This window comes from Phoenix dactylifera, unplaced genomic scaffold (assembly GCF_009389715.1).
Source record: "Phoenix dactylifera cultivar Barhee BC4 unplaced genomic scaffold, palm_55x_up_171113_PBpolish2nd_filt_p 001232F, whole genome shotgun sequence".
In the NCBI taxonomy this organism is placed as follows: domain Eukaryota; kingdom Viridiplantae; phylum Streptophyta; class Magnoliopsida; order Arecales; family Arecaceae; genus Phoenix; species Phoenix dactylifera.
In genome coordinates, this window is record NW_024068567.1 from 79,341 (window position 1) to 102,562 (window position 23,222).

At 39.6% G+C, this 23,222-nt stretch overlaps 2 protein-coding genes across 2 annotated transcripts; both read right to left on the reverse strand.

Annotated features, from left to right (window-relative positions):
- Window positions 1-831: 831 nt before the first annotated feature.
- LOC120108227 (probable methyltransferase PMT26) lies at window positions 832-7,745 on the reverse strand. Its single transcript, XM_039121799.1, has 9 exons — window positions 7,589-7,745; window positions 5,415-6,465; window positions 5,173-5,322; window positions 4,319-4,589; window positions 4,137-4,247; window positions 3,202-3,376; window positions 2,823-3,095; window positions 1,752-1,946; window positions 832-1,217 (listed from the first exon to the last, which is right to left on the reverse strand). The coding sequence occupies exons 2-9, from the start codon at window positions 6,429-6,431 to the stop codon at window positions 989-991; spliced, it is 2,421 nt and encodes an 806-aa protein (XP_038977727.1). The 5' UTR covers window positions 6,432-6,465; window positions 7,589-7,745; the 3' UTR covers window positions 832-988.
- A 12,644-nt stretch (window positions 7,746-20,389) lies between these two features.
- Window positions 20,390-22,461, reverse strand: LOC103697241 (NAC domain-containing protein 48-like). The gene is made up of 3 exons (XM_008779061.3): window positions 22,206-22,461; window positions 21,850-22,124; window positions 20,390-21,181 (listed from the first exon to the last, which is right to left on the reverse strand). Exons 1-3 carry the CDS (start codon window positions 22,366-22,368, stop codon window positions 20,747-20,749), a joined length of 873 nt encoding a protein of 290 aa, XP_008777283.2. The 5' UTR covers window positions 22,369-22,461; the 3' UTR covers window positions 20,390-20,746.
- Window positions 22,462-23,222: the final 761 nt, after the last annotated feature.

The following is a 23,222-nucleotide window of genomic DNA, read 5'->3' on the forward strand; positions in this document are numbered from 1 at the left end:
AAAAAAAAATGTACAGGTTTTAATTTGAGCCATCCAGGTAGACTGCGCATAAACTCAGTCACCACTAGTCAACAGAAGTTGGCGTTTGAATTGTTCTTTGGCACATTCAATTCATTCGATGTCTCCACAAAACTATCACTGCAGCAGAATAACGACTTCCTGAAGGAATAGAGTAATATAATCCCATTCCCAAGCAAATTCTACCGTCATAAGCATATCGACTACAATTTTGAAGGACTTCCAAGGGGTTTTCATGTTACCTTCAAGACGTATGGGATTAAAACAGAGACCGATATATCCGAGCATGATCAAATTTGTCGATGGTACCGACAACATTGCTCATTTTCTTGTGAAACAACGTCATGTTCTCGTTCATAAAATAAATCACTAATGTCTTAATATAAGAACAATGCTCTAGCACCGAAGCCCAACAAAATATATATGCTAAGATGAATAGCCACCATTTTTTTTTTAAAAAAAAAAATGATTGAACATGGGGTACAAAGAAAAAGATCCTTAATTAGTCACCTAGAAAGGCATCAATCACTTGTGATATTCCTGCTGAGTGCAATGAAAGCCAGTAAGATCCAGCAGCAGGACCTAGCAGTCTGACGTATGTGCAAAGATGAAGGAATCAACAAGAATTCTCAGGTTGAACACAGGAACAATGTATAGTTTATCATCTAAAGAAATGCCTCCACTCTCATGGGTGCAGATATCTCGTGCCCTCACTTGACTGTAATCCAAACTAGATTCTTGATGATGGACAATGTTCGCATTGACACTATCTATAGTTGCATTCAGGTACCGTTATAACATTAGATCTTCCAGTCATTACGAATGGAGGAAATTTTCATTAATTCAAGAATATATGATTCTACAATTGACTTGTAATTTGTGCAGACATTTTTTTTCCCTTCTTGAATGCAAGATGAAGCATACAACAAAAATTTTACATCAATATATGAGAACAGCAAAAATTACCTAACTAAGACACCGATGACGCCCTTGCCTCTTGCTCTTTTGGCCGCCATATTGTCTTTTGAACACACAGCAATCCCTCATGGTCCTTTAAGTAGGTCATCCGGATCTCCCAGTGCAAAGATTTTGCCATGTTCTCTATTTCATTGATTGTCTCCGCATTGTCTCTTACAATCAGCTTCCCTTCTGGTCTCAGTATCCGATCCACCTCGGCAATCACTGGCAGTAATTCGCACCTAGAAGCGTAGCTCAGAGCGTCAACATATGGCAAAATTAATGAGAGTGGAAAGGACGTAACAAATGCATTTCTGAGATGTGATACTTCGATGTGGCTAAAGTGCATAAAATGTGACAAAATGCTGATATAAGAGCGCAGAAGTGTCATTTATATCTAATATTACTTGGGAGTATTAAGAAAGGAAGATACAATATTAAGAGAACATTTCTCACTGACTTCAGCAGAATGATGATCATAGATCCCACTAGAACTTTAACCATCTCCTAGAAAGGTCGAAAGGCTTGGGTAAAGAGCTGCTCTTGGGATGGGAAATATTGTTCCCAAAGTAATAAGACATCAACAAAGGAGATGTTCCAATCAAAATCAGGTTCAGTTTAAAGAATAATAATAATAATAATGCAGGCAAAGGATTGGAGCAAGTTCATGCAAGAAAGATTACCGGATGTTAATTTCAAGCCAAAGGATTCAATAACCGGCAGGATATGATTCTGCTTTGTTGCAAATAAGTGAATAATAAAATTATAATGCTGACCTCTTTTTGAGCTTTGATAATAGATGGTCTGCGTGGAGAAGATCATATGTTCTTGGGTAGGTGCTGAATGATTCACACCAATCATGATACATTCCGAACAGTCCACGCTCATAAATAATGGGAAGTGTGTCAGGTGAGTCGATTGAGACGATATTCATGACCCACACTTTCATGTCCCGCAAAGCTGCAGCAAAGCTGCAAAAACAAGCATAAAAGTAAATTCAAAACTGAAAGCAGGAGGAAGTCTAGAAAAGGTGATCTGCTTATCCCTCAAATCAGAAATCAACAATATTAGATCAGTAGATTATAAGGTAGATTATAAAACAGACAACTGATCCTTCACATTCCACTATACATAATCAAGAAGACAAATTATAACTAAATTTCATGATTCAAAAATGTTCTAAGACTAGTCTGTCACGTAAAACATCAGCTCTTCATCAACATGCTGCCAAATTCCTGATCATGCTCAATGGCACGTATGAAGAACCTACCTTTGCACTATGCGGCCTCAAAAATATCAAGACACAATATGCGATCATGGATATATCATCAGCAAGAAGAACTGAACCAACCAAACATTTTTTTAGTAATATCTGGTCAATGGACTCTCTTCAACAACGTGCATACACACAAATAATGCAGACAGTTCATCAATATGCAATTACTCAAGAAACCATTGGCACCATTAGCTATGCCAAGCATGATTTTGCATCAGTCCTACAACCATGATGTTTAAAGTAAAGAATAGAGGAACTAAGCAAAATTTAAGTTGCATATCACAAGCTAAAATTCTAGATTAGAAACAGGGATTTGACCTCTTGTGGCCTCTCATGTACAAAAATGAGAAACTATCAACCGGTTTCACATTTAAATTTGAACTTGAATGGTAGGAAAGAATGAGTTGGAAAACAATAATTAAACCGCAAAAAAAAAAAAAAAAATCCATCCCTCTTGTCATAATATACATGTTGATACAAAATGTACGTAAATAACCCCCCCCCCCCCCCCGGGGCGAAAAAAAGAGGATCTAATAGTCCAACACCTGAAAGAAGCATGGTATCTACTTACCCTCCATATACAGATCTCATATCCATGACATTTCTGACATGAGACCAGTTGATTCCAATTCCATTCACATATGACTTGCTTACAACGCGTTTCCAGTGCTCATAGTCTGCTTCAAAGTCCTTGGGGGCAGGTTTACCATAAACCCCAACCTGAGAACTATTTAGCCAATAAGGTGCCTTCTCCAGCCTTAATGGCCACTGCTCTGGCCACTGCGACCCACGCACATTAGGATCTATGGGCAATTTATGCATGCAAGCTTGCAAGGGGACGTTCCTACACAAAAAATGAAAATAAATCACCAAGGCACCAAACCTAATACATGATAACAAAACAAAACAACCAAACAATATATAGACTGCACTGTTAGGAATTAGCATACCAGGCTGCATCTGGATCATCAGATTCTTGACAGAGTGGAGGGTTGTTTTCCATTCTTTTCTTGTAGCATTTATTGTCAGAAGGTTTTCTGAAGATTGCTAATCCCACGCGGTTAAAGGTATCCTTTGTTTTAGTCACCATTTTCCAGCACATGGACTTCGTCAGTGCAGACATGGCTGACATCAAAATCCACACAATATATAGGTGAGAACTTCCTAGAGGTAATTGTCCCAGAGTTATTTTAGAAGTAGTATTCTTATCTTTACAACCTTTCCTAGATAAGCTCTACATGCTCAAGATGAATAACAAAATAAAGATGTATGGTGAAATCTATAGTCTTGAGGCTTCCTTCTAATTAAATGTGTGTTTTATGTAGACAAGGTAAAACATTAACTCATAATGACCGTATGCTAAAGCCTTAGTTGCCAGAATAAGTAGCCGGGGCAGAGGCAGGTATCAGAGTGGATGCAGCAAAGGGACTAATTTAAAAACACTTCACATAACGAGGTGCTTAGGAAGCAGGTAAGCACTGAAGGAGTTGTATCAGTAAAAATTCTTGATTATGATTCATGTACCACTTAATACTACAATCATGAATGTCATAATGCAATTCAGTGCAACAGATCACAGGAGCATTTACTGAAAAAAGTTTCAGCACTAAGAAGGCAGTTTTACTTCATTTTCAGTCATCTGTATTTATTTTACCTAAACCTAGAAGTGAGTCATCCATCTAAAACCAAAATAGGTTGACTCTAGTTTACGTTAAACAACATTAAAATAGCTTGACTTCTGAGTTTATTTTTGAGAATAAATTTATTGACACTTTACTTCCTAAAAAATTTCCATGATAGTTTATAATGCATTTTGAAGTTTCTAGGACAAATTTTTTTCCCCACATCTATTTCAATCATACAAAAAAACACAAATAAATTTTACCTTTCCAGATCTCAGCATCTTCTGGGAGCTTTTGATAAACTGGAGTAGCAGACCACACAAAGTACCCACCAGGACGCAGCAGCCGATTTAACTCCAGCAAAAGCTTACCACCTAAAAGTTACCACCTCTAAGATCCCAAACCAGTCTAAGAGCAAATAAATAAAAGGTCTAACATTAAGTACCTTCAATGTGCCATGGTACTCGGCAGCGGGCGCAGTGGACAACATCAAAGACCCTGCTGGGGTAGGGAAGTCTCTTGGTGCCCATGACTGCTAATACAGCTGGGATTCCTCGCTCAAGAGCAAATTGCACTTGAGCTTCATGCTCATCTTTGGGTGCAAATGACATGGTAAGCACATCTCTATCAAAGAGATAGCCTCCAAAACTAGCCACACCACAGCCAACATCCAAAACAACACGACTTCTTTTTCCCCACGCAATATCAGGCATTGACTGCAAAAATAAGATCAAAACATACACATCATGCACAAGGAAAAAAATAAACAATAAAAAATAAAAATAAAAATCATCAATCATCTAAATAAGAAAATCTACAGATACTTTGCCTGAGTGAAAATTTTAATGGAGCACACATAAATAGGAATACATGCCATAACTGGAAGAATGTTTCATGCACCCTATAAATTCTGTCTTAGTCATTGCAAATAGTACCTAAGCTAGCAAGGATGAAAGATAAACAGATAAATAGAAATTCTACAGAAGACACCTTGCACAATAAAGATATTAGTGATACAAACATGCAAACACTCACGACTATCACAGCATATGCAGATATTGTGAACAGCAGCCATGGCAATTGGGAGTTCTTTCTATCAAATGCACTAATAGGAACCTGAGCAATAAAGGTTGTGTCGTACAAGAACCAATACAAGCAGTAATATTATCCATCCAGAGACAGGACAAGAAATTTCAGGCACTCAGAAGGCATGAAAACAGGATCTCACATGTTGAGAAATGGAAAATAACAGGGAGATTAAAAAAAGGCAGCTACCTATATTAGAGGGTAGAAAACAACCTGTTGAATGACATCAATGTAGTGGAGTGCACCATGCTTAAACTGTGTTCCACCCCCTGGAAAAGTGAGGTATTCTCCTGAAACTTTCACCCAATTTTGATGTCCCTTAAACACTGCAAGCTTGGTATGTGGGGCATTAGAGTACCATATCTGCAGTTTAGTCATAAAATTAAATTAACAAGCTTCACTAAAGGAGGGAATAGTTGAGCATTAAAAGGAAAACTGAATGGCAAAATAAAAACCTTTTCCCTGCTCTTGGGCCAGTCAACCGGTCGCCTGTATCCATTTGGAAGAAGAACAAGGCAGGTTGGCGCCTCTTCAGGGCAATGCCTCTCTCGATGTTCGTAGTGTTTGGTACTACGAAGTTTCCTGATAGCTTCCACATTGTCAAGACAAGGGATATAATCTGCCCCAGCAGTGACATTACAAAGCCTCCAATTGTAACCCACAGTTTGGCCCCTTGATGAAGCGGACGCTTGGACCTCCTTCTCATTCTTTGATTCTGCAGCTTGTGTGGACCATGCCCCATTCTGGGTATTGGTCTCATTTAAAAGCTCTGACTGGGCCCCAGATGGAAAGACCTCATTTGAGCCCTGATCCTGATTCCCAGCATTATTGTCACCAGATTTTTGTCCTGTCTCCTTGCCTTCATTTTGCTCCACCTTCTGCTCTATCTGACCTTTATCCTTCTCATCCTGTGTTTTATCACCATCAGATTTCTCCTCTTCTTCAGATTTCTTTTCACTATTGATACCTTGTTGTTCATTATTTTCAGCTTCCTTGGAATTCGGTTCTGAGTTATTATCTTGCTCATCTGACTTTTGTTCCATGTTCTTGCCTTCCCCATCTGCAAGACTGCCTGTGTCTGCCTCCAAATTTGCATCTCCACCCTCCCGAACTTTTTCTTTGTCTGCCTTACCGTTTCCATCCCTATAAGTCACAGATTTAGTTGTGTCCTCTGACTCATCTTTGGTATCCTCATTGCCCTTCACAGGATTCTCCTCTCGGGTCTTCTGCACTGACTTCTCCAAATCTTCAGCTATGTTGTCTGAGTTATCCTTAGAATCAGTTTCTGAAACTTGCCCCTTAGCATTAGATTTGGAACTCGGTGGAGACATCCCCAGAGGAGTTACAGTTGAGGATGTCATCATCCATATGCCAACTAAACAAAGAGCAACAAATACAACAATGGTTGTTGTTGAACGGAAGGACGACGATGTCCTCCTAGCATCAGCCCGCGAGCCTTTCCCAAGTGCCATTTTATCACAAGCAAATCCCTCTCAAATAGTTTATCTGGGGATAAAAAAAAGTGCAAGAAAAATAATGTTTAAAATATCAATCAATTTCCTGATACTCTTTCTTAAAAGAGAGTAATAGAAAACACTAATTTCCAGCAGATCTGAAATGTGAAAAAAGATAAACGAAACTCCATGCCTATCTGTAATGAAACTTTATAGATCTACTAAGATACCAAAATAGTTGGACTACCAAGCGACTGAAACCAAATGGTTAATTTTCTCCAAAAAAATCATCGTTTAAGGACTCTGAGCCTATCAGTGCTGGCGGTAAACACTAGTTTCAATGAGGCAAATCAGCTGGATCAGACTTCAGAACATTCTAAATTTATCAGGAAGAAAACACCAATTACCAGTTTCGTACAAACAAGCCTAATAGTGTGACACCTACTACACCTATCAATTCATGAGCTTCAATAGTTCTCAGATGCCCAGCAGTCGTTAAGAAACAAACACTTGACAACAACGTTTGAACAAGATAAGCTGCAAACACTATCGGACACCAAGCATTAAACAAAATACAAAGATGGTGACAAACTACCGAGTAAACTGATGGTGATGGTCGAAAACATTCAAAACTTTCCAGGTGAGGCGCAAATAAACTGCAATTTTTAACAAAAAAACTTACTTCATCAAAGTGAAACAAGCGCCAATAAAAAGAAGAAAAAATAGTAACTTCGTGCCATTTCAACTGATTTTAAGCTTTTCCTTTAGGAAAAAAAAAAACAAATCGCAGAGCAAATTATATATTTGAGCACTTCAAGACATGCATTAATTTCGCATCAAAGAGTAACACCAGACAAAGACTTTCAGGAAAATACCATCACAAAGAGAGAAACTACACAACGTCTCAGCTTAATTTATTTTCTCAAAATCTGAAGCAAGAATGACTCGATCAAAACCAGATCCAACTCAAGACAACAAGAACTTATATCAGCGACCATGAAAGTTTCTAAGAAGAAGAAAAAATAAGACCCCATTGCTACTTCTAAAGATACATACCAAAAATCACAAACAAAAACACCAAAAAAATCGCAAAAAATAAAATACACCAATTCACACAGAAACAAGCATCAACGTGTAGATCGAATAGATCCAAAGCACAGAACGCCAATCCTTACCTCCCTGCAGATGAAAAACCCTTCGTATCTGAAACGAGGAGAAGAACGCAAGCGAGAGCTTCGAGGGTTTCTTCTCCCCTCGCCCCGCTTGGAAGCAAAGAACCCGACTATCGAGGGTTCGTATTCGAGGGACGAGTCGATTAAGCCCGTACTAATTTTTTTTAATTTTTTAATACCAGGAAAATAATAAATATTTAGGAGCAGAACAGATCCCGCGGGGGAAAGTGAGAGTGACAGCCGGTGGAAGCGAGACGGCCAGTTTGTATTCGATAGGTTGTTCCTTGGGACCACTTTTAGTTGACCAGAAAGCGACGACGTCAGAGTCCATGAAAGAGGTTGCTTTGAATTTTATGATGGCTACTATTTAGGTTAAAAGGGTGTGAGGGTACATGAGAAGCAAATCCGTTCGCGGCGCCGGTGAGCGCGGACAGCCCACGGTAAGGACTAAGGAATTATGTATTAGAGGCCCACATGACAGGCCGGCGTTAATTTTGGACTGACGAGACTGCCCTTCTCGTGTCTCGTTCATTACTTGCTTGCATCTGAATTAGTTGAATTAATTCAACCGAATTCATCATTATTTGACGGTCCCGTTTATCACGGCTGCATCCTTCCCAGGAAAAAAAAAATCACCCCCCTTCACGCCTGTCGACCGTTGGATCGTCCGCTGCATAGATCTCAATGCAATACGAATCATCATGCATCCGTCAGCGCAGATCTCACAGTCAAATGGGGATGATCTAACGGTCGACCGGTGCGAAGGAAGGTGTATCCTTCTTTCGCGCAAGGATACAACCGACTCCTTGGAAAGTTGACGTTTTAATTACAATCCTGGTATGCATCCTTCCGAGTCATCATAACCAAGGCGTAAATACAAATTACTATATCTCAGAGGGTTATATACATATATGGGTACAAATTCTATATAGAAAAAATAATATAAGCTGATATATAACCATACTAGCAATGAAAAATATTATGAGTGTTATATTTGTTTTGGTGCTTCCGTGACTGCTACAAGGCCTACCGCTGTGGATTTTTCATCTTTGCTCACTGAAGTTAATAGAAGGCTTGATGGATGGAAATTAAATGGAGAATGCTTTCTCAAGTTGGGAGACCGACTTTGCTGCATACTGTTTCAGCCTCCATGCCTATCTACCACCTTTCTCTCCATTTGTGTTGTGCCCATCAAGGTGGTTGATAACATAGAAAGTAACATGAAATCATTCTTGTGGGCTCATGAAATTGGTTGTAGAGGTTTGCACTTGCCGTCCTGGGACGTTGTTTGTAGACCGAAAAAATATGAAGGTTTGTATAAAGTGTCGGCAAAAAAGCATCGATGAAAACTAATTTTGCTGTAATGCTTGGTCGAGGTTGCTATGGAAGGTGGAACTTCACAAGTAGAGGCATGTTAAATCATGGGGGTAGACTGTGGTGTGCGTAATGCCAAGTTGCAAAGGATACGTGGACTCTGCTCTCAGCCAGAATAGGACTTGCAATTTATCATAACTCGGTGCAATCCTTGCTATCCAAATATTAAAGTGTCAACCATATATGGTCCAAGAAGCTGTTTTTGAAGTTATGCTTGTCTGAAGAACAGCGTTTCATTTTAAAATCCAAGGTTGGTGGTTATCTTAAACTACTAAGTTCCTTGCACAAGTACGAATTATTTTTCTTATTCCTTATCGCATGGCACCTACTTCTCACAATAAGTGAGATTGACCCAAAAGAAACCAATAGTACTTGGAATATTTTACATGCAAGAAAGTGGCTTTTTTTTATATTGATCCTCAAGCAATCATGCAGGAGACAAAGTTCATTGTTTTTTATTTTGTTCCACAACTGTTCATATTATACGAAGACATATTCATGAGAAGGAGACATGATGTATAAGCGAAATGTCCTTGAAGATTCCATTAAACTTATTAGTTAGCATCTGTTCAAAGAAGGGAGAAAATGGCCTTGACCATTGACAAACAAAATGGCTGCCACACACAGTCTACGATTTCAGGTACTTCAATCAAAAATGCAAAAATGGTAATCCAGCATGACCAATTGAACAACAGAGAAAGTGCTCGCTCTAATGTTTAAATAAAGAGAAAAATAACAACATATATGTGCATAACATGAAAAAGTTACAAACTGTCGACAAGCTAAAAGCAATTACAACCCAAACAGCATTCAAAGCCTAACGAAAACTAGATTAACATGAGGAAAAAGGAAGTCCAACACACCAGATTTCCTTCAGACACACCAGCACTGATGCCCCTTAAATTGTATAGACCTGTCACAGTGGGTCATGTGAGGCCCTCTGCATTTATGATTAGGGGTGTTCATGAAGAAAGGAGTTCTGATAATGTGAGCACATGGTAGTACTAATGATTTTACTTCAAAAATAAGATTATTTAGACCTCTCAGAATTATGTTTTCGTTCTAGACTTGCATCTTTCCATAAGTGAAATTCCTGAGATCTTCATTTTTTAATAAATCCTGGGTGATCTTTGATCTCCTGTTTCATCAAAAAAAAAAAAAAAAAAAGAAATTCTTGAGCTGCATGTCAGTTTGCTTTGTCCATCTGGAGCCTAAATGTACTTCTAAAAATCAAATGTTTTCTCTGATTATGTTGGAAGAAGAAATTAAACACCAGGAACATTCTTGAAAAGAAGATACAGAAGACTGCTGGAGGTTGTGTTTTATGTCATCATGCTTAGGAATCAGTAGATCATTTATTTTCTACTTACCCATTTTTCTCTACTATTTGGAAAAGGATTTGTTGTTCCCTTGGAGTGTTTCATCCCTAAACATTCTTTGAATACATATATATGGATTGGAGATTCAGAAACTTCCCTAAAGCTTTCCAGCTTATTATTCCTATGCTGTTTTTGGCCATGATTTGGGCTTGTTGGAAGGAGAGAAATGCATGGATCTTTCTCAACAAACAATGCCAGTTAACAATACTCTACGATTTCATTGATAAAACTCATATTTTGTATTACTAGAACCATAATCATATCAGTGCTTTATAAAGGGCAGAGTTCCGATTGCATATATATGAGTGAAAACAAACATTTGATTGCATAATCAGATAAAAATTAACGATAAAAATGAATTTAAAGATCCGATTATAAAATCATGAAACAAGAGAAACTAGAACAAAATCCCCAAACAATCCGATTATAAAATCAAAAGAAAATCCAAAAAATCTAGAATTTAAATATCAAAACAAGAGAAGAAGATCTCAAACCTGGCCTTGTCCTTGTCCTTGCCAGCTCCAAAATTCAAACGCTGTGTGAGTGCAGAGTAAGAAGTTTAGGAGGAGTAGGAGGAGAATGGGAGGAGGAAGTTGGCCGAGGAGAGGAGGCCAATGAAGAGGGGGAGGAAGAAAAGGAGATGTGGTGGAGGAGAGCGATTTGGGGTCGGTCGGCGGAGGAGAAGGGCTGAGATCGGTGAAAGGGGCTGAGAAGGGGGTCGGTCAGCATGGGTTAAAGATTTAGGGCTGATGGAGGTGGTCGGATTTTGTTTGGGAGGAGGAATGGATTCCAACGATGCTGATAAGAGTCGTCAGATTTTGGCTTCCGCCGACGTTTATATGTGTCAGTGATTAACCCTTCCGACACTTATAAGCATTGGTAATGGGTGGATTACAACGACGCTTAGCAAAGCATCGACAAAAACAAATTATTTTCATCACTTTTTAAAAAGCGTTGGATTTTTTGTCGCAGAAAAAAATTTGCCGACGCTTCTATCTGGCATCAGCAATATAGAGTCAGCAATTATGATCTTTGTTATAGTGAAAGGACAATTATAGGGAAGCCTACTTATGTACCTAGTGAAACAACTTCACGAGAGCTTTTAGTTGGCGATCAAAATTGGAATCGAAATGGATTCGAATGAGAATTAGAATGACCATATTTTTCAATATGTTTGGTTCGTGACTATAATTAGAATCGGAATGAGATTTGAATACTAGAAGAGAGTTGGAAATAGATTCTGGAGGATTGAGGCATTATTCTCATTCTCCTCTAGAATCAAAATAGGAATGTGACTCCCCCAAGCGAATGGGGGTCACTCATTTTCGTTTCTATTTCAAGGCTCAACTCTTTCCAACCAAACATGCCCCAAGTGTAGATTCTGATGCTACTGTTGCTGTCTGAAGATAAAGGCTAAGTGAGATGTTATTGTGGTTCAATCCTCAAAAGTCATAATATGGCAGTTTCACAAGATTGTAGAGCTGCCCAATAACCCAACAGAAAATGTGGAGCCCACGGAGAATCCAACAATTAAATGGGATATTGAAGGTGCAGGAATCTTAGTTGCTAATAGCCTGCTTACAGTTACCCTTGCATGGTTACTTGCTCCTCATATTGGAAAGGTATGTGATCAGTTGGTGCCATTTCAAGATTTTTCAATAGATAATGGTGTCTGGAATTTCTGTTATTTGCATTGTCACAATTTTCCGTGGAATGATCAAATATCACTGTTCAACTGTTAGTGGTAATTGAGAATCCTTCCATGTATCGAATATTCATTTCATCTTAATTTTTTATCTTTCCATATTACCTGATGGATAGCCATATACATGCATAATCTGCATACATCTAATAATTTTACGTGGCAAGCATGGCTGTTTGGTGCATAATAAGTTTTAGGCAGCCATCGATCAAATAATAGTTCTCATTTGTTTTGCTAATAGATTGTGCTCCTTCACATACAAATTTCTCACTGGCATGCAGAAAACCGTAAGAACTGGTATTCTTATTCTTCTAGGAGGTATATATGCATTGACAGGTTTGATCTTCCTTTGATTTGTAAGTAAAACCCTCTCGTTTTATCTCTAGAATCTCTAATCTTTTTATTAAAAAAGGAAATTTTGACTTGTGATTTATGTTTTATTTGGGCCCAACATATCTCATATGCTTTCTTTTGCTCTAGTCTATAATTCACATTTTATATATTAAGACAGTTTTGCATTAAAGATCAACTTTTGTGGAATCTTATGACAGATCAAGGCAGCAAGTTCGTGCTATATGAATCTACAGCTTGCAAGGCGAAGTTTTGTGGATATCTATTTATGCCTCTTTGGGAGAGATCTTCCTATGTTTGTGCTAGATCTTTTTATAAAGTATGCTCTTACAAAACCAACTAATAAAATAATCAACAGAGACAAGATAGAGGTTCCTCAGACAATAGGTTTCATGGTGTCTTACTTCAATGGCATGTTAGAGGGGTATAAAGCCATATTAGTTCATAGAGCATTAATGTAGAATTATACAGTAACACAGTTTTGCCATCACAACAGTGTAACCATACAATAAATGCCCATCCAGCCTCATTTTATTTGGTGAATGTAGGAAGACAAGAATTAGAACAGAAGCTGGAACAAGAAGGGAGCAGCATAACATATGAGATTACAATTTAGGATTGCCTAATTTGTGTGGACAAGAACAGGGGACAATTTGTGTAAAGCCCAGCCCCTGAAAACCCAAACTAGGCCTAATACATTGACTAGAATGGAACGGTCCGCAGGCCCGTTGCCGTTGCAAGTTGCAAACAAGGCTGCTCGAACACGAGGAGGAGGACTTCTCCTCGACCTTAGACTCTCCCCAACTCCCTTTCAAGCACCACATCATCGACCACTGCCGCCTCCTTCCTCTCTGTTTTTTCTCTTGATAGCCAATGTAGTACAGTGAGGCTGTGGAAATTTGTCATAGGAGACGAGGTGAGAGATTCCAATATCCTCTCTATTCTTCTTCCTTTCGCTCGGACACCTTCTTTATAGGTGAGGGGGGGCACTTCGATCGACTTTTCTTCTCCCGCTCCTTCCCGGTCGAGAGGAGAGCTCATCGCAACACGAGAACACACTATAGATAGCTGCGTGCGCGAGTTATGACAAGTGAACTATTCCCCTTCCCTTTCAAACCATCATCTGCCAAATCACAACATGAAGTCTCTAGATTTTGACTGCAACCCCCCTCCCCTGTTTCATGGATTATCGGCCTTGTGTTTTTTCTTTTCGGCCGTCTCTACTGGCGTTCATCGTCAAGGCCCTCAACCTCTAGCCTGCGCCGGAGCTCTAGCCACTAGCAAGCGGGTTGGGACCGAAAATGATTGAGCAAAAAAAGCCCCTATTTGGCCCCATTTTCTCTTTTGTTCGCCAGCCTCCATTGTCGGTTGTTCCCTGCTCGACCACCGTCAGACGATTAGTTGCACCACCACATCTCATAGACTTCCGCCATCTCTCCTTTCTCCTCTTCCTCTTCTTCTTCTCAGGGAATGACAAGAGGAGATCTTCCTCCTCTATGTTGAAAAAAAAATCTATATATTTTTTTCTCTCTCCACTTAGTCTCGACTACCTTTATGGATTTCTAGTCAACCAATCCTAGATCGGCTTAGTGGCCACACCGCATATTAGCCTCCAGCAACCTCGGCCTCTCCTTTCTATTCTAAGAGAGGCCAAGTGTAGTAGCCTAGCTCCTTAGACTTGTGGGCCAGCCTGAAGAGACCTAGGCCCATTAATACATGCATGCCATGCATGTGCAGGCAAAGAAGAAGACTTCAGTTTGGAGTCTTCTTCTCTCTCGGCTGCAGTGGACTCCGGGAGTCCTAAGGAAGCTCAAAAACTGGCTTAAAAATCTTAGGATCTCGTATATAAAGGGTCTTTTCCTCTTATGAATTCTATCATCAATTTCTCGAGGGATCACCGCCAGTTTCAAAGCTTTTCTCTTTGGAAGTTCTCTTTAGATCTTCGCCAAAAATGTTGCCAAAGCACTTCGTTAGACCAAGGTAAGTGATCTATATCTTCTTCTCCTTCCTTTTCTAGTGTTTTAGTAGTGTTTCACCCCGATTTGAGCTGGCTAATTGCTTGGATTCAAAACAGGTGTGCTTTGTTTCGATTGTTTCATCTTCTTATTCACCGCTGCTAGCCGCCGGAATAAGCCTAGCTTTTCCGCCTCCCAAGACCTCTTAGATCGTGTGGCCATCAATCAGAGAGATCGGTCATGATTTAGGCTGAGTTATCCCATATTTCATCTTGATTTTCCTCTCTTCTTTTCTTCGCTAGCAGACCACCGTCGCTAGTGATGCTTTGACAAAGGGCTCACCCTTGGCCACCGCCTCTAGTGCCGGCTGCCTTAGCCGCACCACCTCCTGATCCAAGAAGAAGAGGGAGAGATGGGCTCTCCCTTATTTTGGGAAAGAAGAAAAGAGCCTCTCTTCTCTCTCTCTCTTCTCTCTTGTGGTTTTCTCTTCTTCTTTTTCTCTCTTTGCACGGATTTATGTACCTAGCAGGAGGATCCCAGATGTTCTTATTGTGGATCTAGGTTGACCCTAGTAGAGAGTCTTGGACCAATATTATTGAAACCACCCATCGTGCTAGTTTTCACTCTGTCATTCATCAACCCTCTATGGATCTCCACCATCAACAACGTAACATGTTACCCATGCTGTGTTTGATACCTATTGCTTGATCTAATAATTTGAAAAATACTATTTTGACACATTTGGGTAATTGGGCACCACTGGACTCTATCATCATTAGTCCTCCTTATGTTATCCATACCATGATCTGATTCTTGTTTCATGAGTTGACTGGTTTTATTGGCTAGAGCGGACCAATTTAGATTATCGGGTGCTGCTATCTAATCGACCTTGTCCTTTCTTTACCCCGACTGCTGTCAGCTGCCATTGGACCCATAATTGATAACTTCTAATCTATTATTTTTTTAATTGGATATATATTTTTTAATCAGATGGATTGAATTACTTTATGCTGACTGATTCAAACAATTGGACGTTATCATCTAGCAGCCTCGTACTTATTTCTATACATAGTTGGCTCTGCTTTTGTATGGGAGCTACAATCATCCGAATAGTAAGCCCAATAAGATTCTACACTCTAGTTTTTAAATTGAGGTAAGGAGGTAAGGCCCTGACCTTTTATTTATTTTAGTTTTTAATTAAAGAAGAATAGAGAATATGGGTAATTCAAATATTAGAACTCTCAAATTAGGTAATTACTGAATAATTGATTCATAAATATTGTTGGTGGTTGATTGAGGGATAAGTTGGTTTTATATTAATATTAAATTGACTGGACATGTTAGGTATGGATTGGTAGCATTGTAGCTGCATTGGATTTCGATAAAGGTAAGAGTATCTGTACTTGATCACCAAAATATATAACATATTTGTTGATTTATATCATTGGTTTTTTATCATGAGATTTACATCGATAGATTTGGTTTGGCATGTGATGATATATTTTATATGATTTCCAGTATGAACATACTTGTATAATTATTATATGTATCAAATATTGATAAAATGATTATATGAATATTGTTACATTGTATAAATAAAAAGTGATTCGACAAGAATAACATGCAAATCCAGTAGATAAAATATGGTTTGAACTAATCTCGTCATGGAATAGCCTCCACGAGCTTATGCATGTAATAGCTTCCACGAGTTTATGCATGAGATAGCTTCCTTAGGCTTATGCGTGGATAGCCTCTATGGGCTTACGCATCGGATAGCGTCTGGAGCTTATGCATGGGATAGCCTCCACGGGCTTATGTGTGAGATACCCTCTACAAACTTATGTGTGGGATAGCCTCACGGGCTTACGTGTGGAATTTTGTCATGATGTTGGTTAGTCCAAAGCTGGAAAGATAGTTGTTATAGAACTTGGAATTGAGATAATGTGTTGATAAAACATATGGAACCAATGATGAATAAAATATTTTACTTGTTGGTATTTGTGATATTTATCTCTTATTATAAGCCGGATATTTAATGCATGTATATGCAGATTTTGTTGGTTTAAATAAGTTATATAGGATGTTTGAAAAAAGGCTTCATAACTATATTTTCATTTTGGTATCGCTTATTGCTATATTATTATATTAGTGTGAATGTGTAGAGATTCTTACTAGGATGTAAAGCTCACAATCTCTTTTTCTTTTCTTTTTAGAATTGCAAGATGCTTGGTTTGTGGTTGTGGTAGAGATCGTAGATAAAAGGGATAAATAGATAAAGCATCATTGTTATTGGTTGGATGAATGAATTTTATAATTATGTACAAGTTTGTTACTTGTTATGAATTGAGGTCATTATTATTCATAAATATTGAGGTTGTAATAATTTTTCAAACCTATCATATTCTTTAGAGCCTTGTCCTAGGAAGTGAGCGGATGCGTCATGTGGCCGACCTAGATGATGGATTTAGGATGAGACACAAAGCATCCTTATTTCTCTCTCTACAAGATCCCTGGACCCTAGTACAAAGTCCTGACTCTGTTTTCTATGGACCTGACCTAAATACAAAGGTCTGGAACCACTCTGGTGCCCAGGCAACTTATCGGATCAATCATCTCGGCCCTTGTTATCCCTGAAACCCACTATTGATGAACCCTATTAAATAATATTCTTAGCCTCGACCAAATCCGTGCTTCATAATTCATCGACTGAATCACTTAGATTCGACCCATCCAGAGCTATCGGTCGACCAATGGTCTCCTTTTTTTTGTTATTTTAATTTTCTTAAAGTCATCAAATAGAAATTAATTTTGCTTTTACTATTTTAAATAGATTTAGCCAATTTGCCCTAATGAATTTTGAAGTTTCAAAGTGGATAAAATAAGTAGATCTTGCACTCTTTATTAATTTTTAAACTATCACACATTTTACTAGCATATGGTTTGTCCATGAGGATATCATATTTTCTTAAAATAAACGATCAGCATATATATTATGAAAATCATGCTTTGTTATGAAAAGTAGTACCATGAATACTTTTTAATAAAAAATGTATGTTTATGAAGCACGAATCTTATCATGCCACTTAGTATTTTTTATTTACTTATATGTATATTTTAAGAAAAAAATATAAATATATTTAAGGCTCTCAGATAGCTATATATGACTTCTTTAATTGGAGAAGATCGATATCCCTAACTAGTTCCATATGAGCACAGGCCCTGCTAGCAGGTACAAAATTGGCATACAAAATATGATACTTTATTGATTACGAACACAGTTCCTATCATGGGTATAAAGTAACTTTAGCATAGATATCTATGAGTATTATTTTGAATTACATCGTAGTTAAATTGCAAAAGAATGAATTATGATTTTGTCTGCAGTATAAACTTAGAATCCATATTTATGACATATGAATGATTTGTGCATGCATAATAGCTTTATAACTTGGTTTATTATACTGTACTATAAAATGCTTTATTTGGAAATAATTGTTATTTGGATTGCTCATATAAAAACCTATGCTTGATCCTATAAGAAAATGTAAGTTTTACTTAAGCTATGCAGCTCACATCTTTTTTTATTTTTTTTAGATGAATAGTATCACTAAAAATAAAGAATGGTTCAGGCTTGTTGCTCGCACTAGTAGATTTGGATGTCGCACTAGCAAGCTTAGTGATAATTTTAGTTCTTTAATTAACTATGAATTTGTAATTGGTGACTTTATGAATTTGAGGTTATGGATTTTGGTATTTAAATTTGGATTTAGTCACTCTAAACTAGTATCTATTTAATTATTTGATGGACGATGGATTTAGACCTTTTATTTTTATTTGAGATTGTGATTATTGGCTTTGTGTTATCGTAGGTTGTACCTCTCAATAGTATAAATATGTTATATCCCGGATTTGGGGCATGATAATTTGGGGCAGGGAGCAGGTTCTATTACCAAAAATAATGCATGATTGTCTTATAAAGTGCTAGATTATTTTTTTTGAGTTAATCATGCCTAGTCTGAGTATTTCATTTATCATTTTTCCAGCAAAATTTTGCCCAGGACGTTGGATTGCGTTGCGTGACTTTGCCTACTTCTCACTCAGTGAAGGTTGGAGGAAAAAACATTTAGGAGGCATAGTCTAGAAGCATGTGGCATCACAGTTGTGGATTGGTATAGAAATATTAACTGTGTCGTGGCTTGGGAAGGGGTTTAGAATTGGCAATCTCAAATTCTTGCTTTCTTTTGTCTGCATTGGTTGATAATTTTATAGTTGATGTTTAAATCCCAACCGTGTTAGCAAAATTTGGAAGCCAGTGGTGACTTGATATGAGAATATCATCACTACAAGATGCTGTTGTGTTGCTTCTATCAATTACTTTGAACAGGCTAAAATAGGTATATACGCAGGTATGTAGTTGCCGAGATGGTGATGGTTAAAGGTAGATATTGGTGTCACATTTCTTTGTGGCATGAGAGAACTAAGATGGGAAAAAGCCTGGCCAAGATTAGCGTGGGGGCAAGATCGAGTCAAGGTCATTGTTATCCAACTCTTAGTAAAATTTGGACTAGTATATGAGTCACTCATTTCCATTCTTATTTTAGAGTCTCATTCAAGAAAATAAAATCACATTTTACAACTAATGTTTTGCAGAATGACCGCAAGAACAACTGTTCTGAGCGCCTGCGTGCATTTTGTTCTACGTTGCAGAATTTGGACAGTTTTGTATTACTAAAAATGGTATGTTTTTGCTTAGTCATCGCATGGACATAATATTTAGCATACCAAGAACAAGGGATCCTACTGTAGAGCACCCAAAACTTCTTTTACCTTGGCAAGCTGGCTATGAGTTTGGCCACCTTGATGTCCCCTGTTTCCAATTTCTTTTCCTTTCATGTTCATTGTGAAGACCATGTTCATTCATATAGCTTTTCCCTATGTTTGTTTCAATAATTATCATAGATACATCTCAAAGGAGGACATGACTGAATTTGAATTCTGCCATAATTTACTCAGCTGTGATGCAGAGTGAGCTTAGAGCATGGTCAGGAGGGTTCGTTATGGTGGATGTGGTAGTTTAGTGGACTACAAAATTGTACCTTTATTATAAGTAGGAATTTATTGCAATTGGTGAGCATTTGTTTTGGTGCAGTATGTTGGGTAAAGATCTTTGATGCTTGAGATAGAATGGTGAACCAGAAGCTAAGCTTGTTTTTAATGCAAGATATGATATGGAAGCCAATGGCAATCATATTTAATGCCAAAGGATAGTGAACGTGGTTTTGCGATCTAAATGACTTTCTTTAGAGCACTTAATGCTTGTGTATGCATCCTAATTTGGAGTAGGCTCTTCGACTTCTAAATTTACAGTCATTGTTTTGCTCCACAGTGCAGTGATATATGTCACTGTGAGATCACGTGGAAGCTGGATGTGATGTAGGGCTATTAAAATGCGGAGGAATCATTTGAGAAATTTAAAAGAGATACTTACTTTTGTTCATAGAAAAATAAAGATCATGCATATATAACATGCTCATGAGACTTAGACTTACGGTAGCTATAAGAATCCGTATGCGTGTATGTTTAATTCTATATCAATTATTCGCTGAACAAAATCTTAAATATTTTTACCGAATCAATAAATCTAAATAATACCTTTTGACTAGCTATTTTAAGTAAGATTTTAGATTATTACAAATAATATCACGATCCATAACCTACATAGACTAGAAGACACTGTAGCAAGAATATATAAACTAGAGAACACTACAACAAGAATCCATTAGAACTGGCTACGGACCGATCGTGATGCTTGTGATTAGATTTGAATAGGACTAAGACGTCAAAATTTAAACGAAAAAAGTATGTAACAATCCATACGAGCGTATATATAGCTCCACATCGGTTATTTGTATTTAAGAATCTCTACGGGCACGTGTTTACTCTGAAATATCATATATCTATATTAAATAAAAATAATTATACAACAAATCAAATATATATATATATTTTTGAAACTTAGGACTGATATTAGAAATTCCAAAACTAATCCACACCAACATCATCCGGACAATGGCATATATTCTTTAGTAATGACCTGTAATTTTTATAACACTAATAAAACCCCAACCAGACAAAATTTTCTTTGTCGACGGCCGTTAACCGCCCGCTATACTGACCAATGTAAATTTACACAAACATCCACAACCCAGTAACCCACCCGACCCCCACGCACGACTCGGAGCCACACGGTCTCATCGCCACCACATCACTTCCACATCAGTTCCATCCGATCATGATCCGACGGCTGTACGTCCTCCAATTCCACGGCGGCTCGCCTGAGTCACTCCGAGTTGACACACTCCCACAACTGTGTCCTTTAGCAACGCGCTCTGCCTCTCTTTCAGAAGGGCCTCCACTGATACATGAAGTTGTCTTGGAACGGGTCTCTGAACCCGGGTTCGAGCGAACACGGTTCGAGCTGCGGGAAGAACCCGACGCCACCGGCCGGAGCCGTGGCACCCTCGTTATTAAGCGGAACGTAGAGGGCCTTCTCCCACTGACTACACGCCGCCCGCGGCTGGCTCTGGACCTCCCTCTCCCACGTGAACTCCGGCGACAGCACGTGCTCCGAGCAGCTCGAGTCCGTGTGCAGCCTCGGCATCGAGTCCGCCGGCTCCAAATGCACGAGCTCCGGCACGTGCGGGACGAACACCGGCTTCCGCTCAGGCTCCGGCCACCCCGCCATCCTCGAACCGGCCGCCTTCCGGTCCGATCCCGTCGCCTTCTCCGCGCTGCCTTTCTTGTTGTAGATCCGGCACAGCACCCAGTCATCCAGCTGCACACGATACGTGGCAGTTAAATAGTTAGCGAAAAATATATCATCTTTCTTATTAACTGTCGGTTATCTTATTTCCTCCCTTGTGATTTTAAAGACGAGAAAATAATATCTTTTGGATCATTTTCTTGGGCTTTTTTTTTTGAAAGAAGCACGAAGATAAGTACTAAAAGAAAAAGGTGACGTTGCCAAATTCTTGCGTATCAAAAATTATTGGCAAGTTGCTTGGGGACCGAGGCCCAGTTCATTAAAGCACGATGGGTGGGCCTTATGTGGTTTGTCCTATTAGGCCTCCAATTAATTAGAGGCCATGAGCCGGGCCGTTGTTGCTAGCCGTACCCTAGGACAGCCCCCACCCGTGACATCGACTCGGAAAACCAAGTCCAATGGGAGGTTGCATGCAAGTGATGGGTCCCACACGCCTTACACGAGGTAGAGTCAAGTGGTTCACCATAATTTGGGCTAAGTATCGTGTTTTGGTTCAAAAACGTTGTCAAATAATTCTACACGAACCGGCTAAGCCGGCCAGGTGCTTCAAATCTCCACGTTACGGCACACTTTCATTGCCGGCACATCGTGGAATTCGTCAAATTTACCGCCAAGATAAATCAAACAGTAACTATGATTTTTCGAAAAAGCCTGCCACGTATGCACGTTGAGTTACGTACCCGGAGGCTGTTCTTTTTGCGGGCGGACCGGTCGACGGCGGCGAGCCGGTACTCGTGCATGATCCAGTTGGTCTTCTCCCCTTTGGGCGCCTTCCCAGCGTAGAACACCAATGCCTTCTTTATCCCCACCGGCTTCGGCGTCCCGATCGGCTTGTCCAACCCGGTCGCCTTCCAGTACCCCGACCCGGCCGCCCGGTTCGGCCTCGACCCGTTCGGATACTTCCGATCCCTCGGCGAGAAAAAATACCACTCCTTCTCCCCATACAACGCCATCTCTATAAATAAAATGGAAACACACATTAGTTGCAATTTTAAGGACCATACGATTCGGATCAGAGGGTTGAGATGTATTATACCGGGGAGTTGCCAGGGGTCGAACTTATAGAGGTCGATCTCGGCGATGATGGGAACCGCTAGGGGCAGGGCGGCGCATTTCCGGCAGAGGTAGTGCATCACGAGCTCCTCGTCCGTCGGATGGAACCGGAACCCCGGTGGCAGCTGCAGATCTCCGCCGCTCATCTTTCGCTCCTTTCGTCTCCTCGCAGTCTGATCAGTGTTCCCGATCTCTCTCGGGAGCGGTGGAGGGATGGAGCCTTGAAACTTAGAAACCAAAGAGAAGCGCTGGATTTATAGAAGGCCAAGAGGACGAGGTTGGATAAAGACACGTGCCGAGGTTCCTGGGGGACTTCGATAAGGAAACGTGGGCGTGACGGTAGGGATTCGACCAGTTGACAGGAGCGGAGCCACGTGGCCTGCATCGGGCGGACGAGATGGACAAATGGCGAGGGCTGCGGCGGGGGCGATTCTGTCACGGCACACGTCACCTTTTTTGGACGGGCGTGCGGTCGGCGCCGCGACGTGGCACGAGCGGCTCGCGATTGGCGCGGGGGCTTCCTGCGGCGGTGGACCGGTGCTTGGGCGACACGCGTCGGATGTAGGAAGCTTCGAGGAAAGAGCGGGTTTAGAGCAGGTGGATAAGGATGAGGGGAGAAAGAGGGCGTTAATGGAGAGTTTGTAAAAGACGTTAGTTTATTTTCCACACGTGAGGGAGTGGATAGACATTGAGAGTTGGAGCGGTTTCACTTTGGAATTGGCGTGGAGATGGGTTGCAGGAGTCAACGTGACTACGAGACTTTCAAAAAAAAAAACAAAAAAACAAAAAGGTCACTTCAAGACTAAATTAAGACCTTTGGCACTTCTTTTGTGGCAATTAATGTTAGATTTTTGTGCCACGAGGGCCAAGTTTTCAATCAAGTGTTCGTGTTTACCTTCGTCGGTGTATCACACTTCACATCTCCATGATTCTTACGAGGTAAAAATAAAGGGAAAAGCCATGAAGACGCTCAAGAGGTAAAAAAAAATAGCATTTATTG

Coding starts and splice junctions, on each gene's coding strand:
- LOC120108227 (XM_039121799.1), bottom strand. CDS start 6,431: ATGGCACTTGGGAAAGGCTCGCGGGCTGATGCTAGGAGGACATCGTCG. Junction 4,590..5,172: donor ACATTGATGTCATTCAACAG/GTTGTTTTCTAC, acceptor TTATTTTTGCAG/TCAATGCCTGATATTGCGTG. Junction 3,096..3,201: donor GATGATCCAGATGCAGCCTG/GTATGCTAATTC, acceptor TTTTTTGTGTAG/GAACGTCCCCTTGCAAGCTT.
- LOC103697241 (XM_008779061.3), bottom strand. CDS start 22,368: ATGAGCGGCGGAGATCTGCAGCTGCCACCGGGGTTCCGGTTCCATCCG. Junction 22,125..22,205: donor CGACCCCTGGCAACTCCCCG/GTATAATACATC, acceptor TTTTATTTATAG/AGATGGCGTTGTATGGGGAG. Junction 21,182..21,849: donor GCAAAAAGAACAGCCTCCGG/GTACGTAACTCA, acceptor TATCGTGTGCAG/CTGGATGACTGGGTGCTGTG.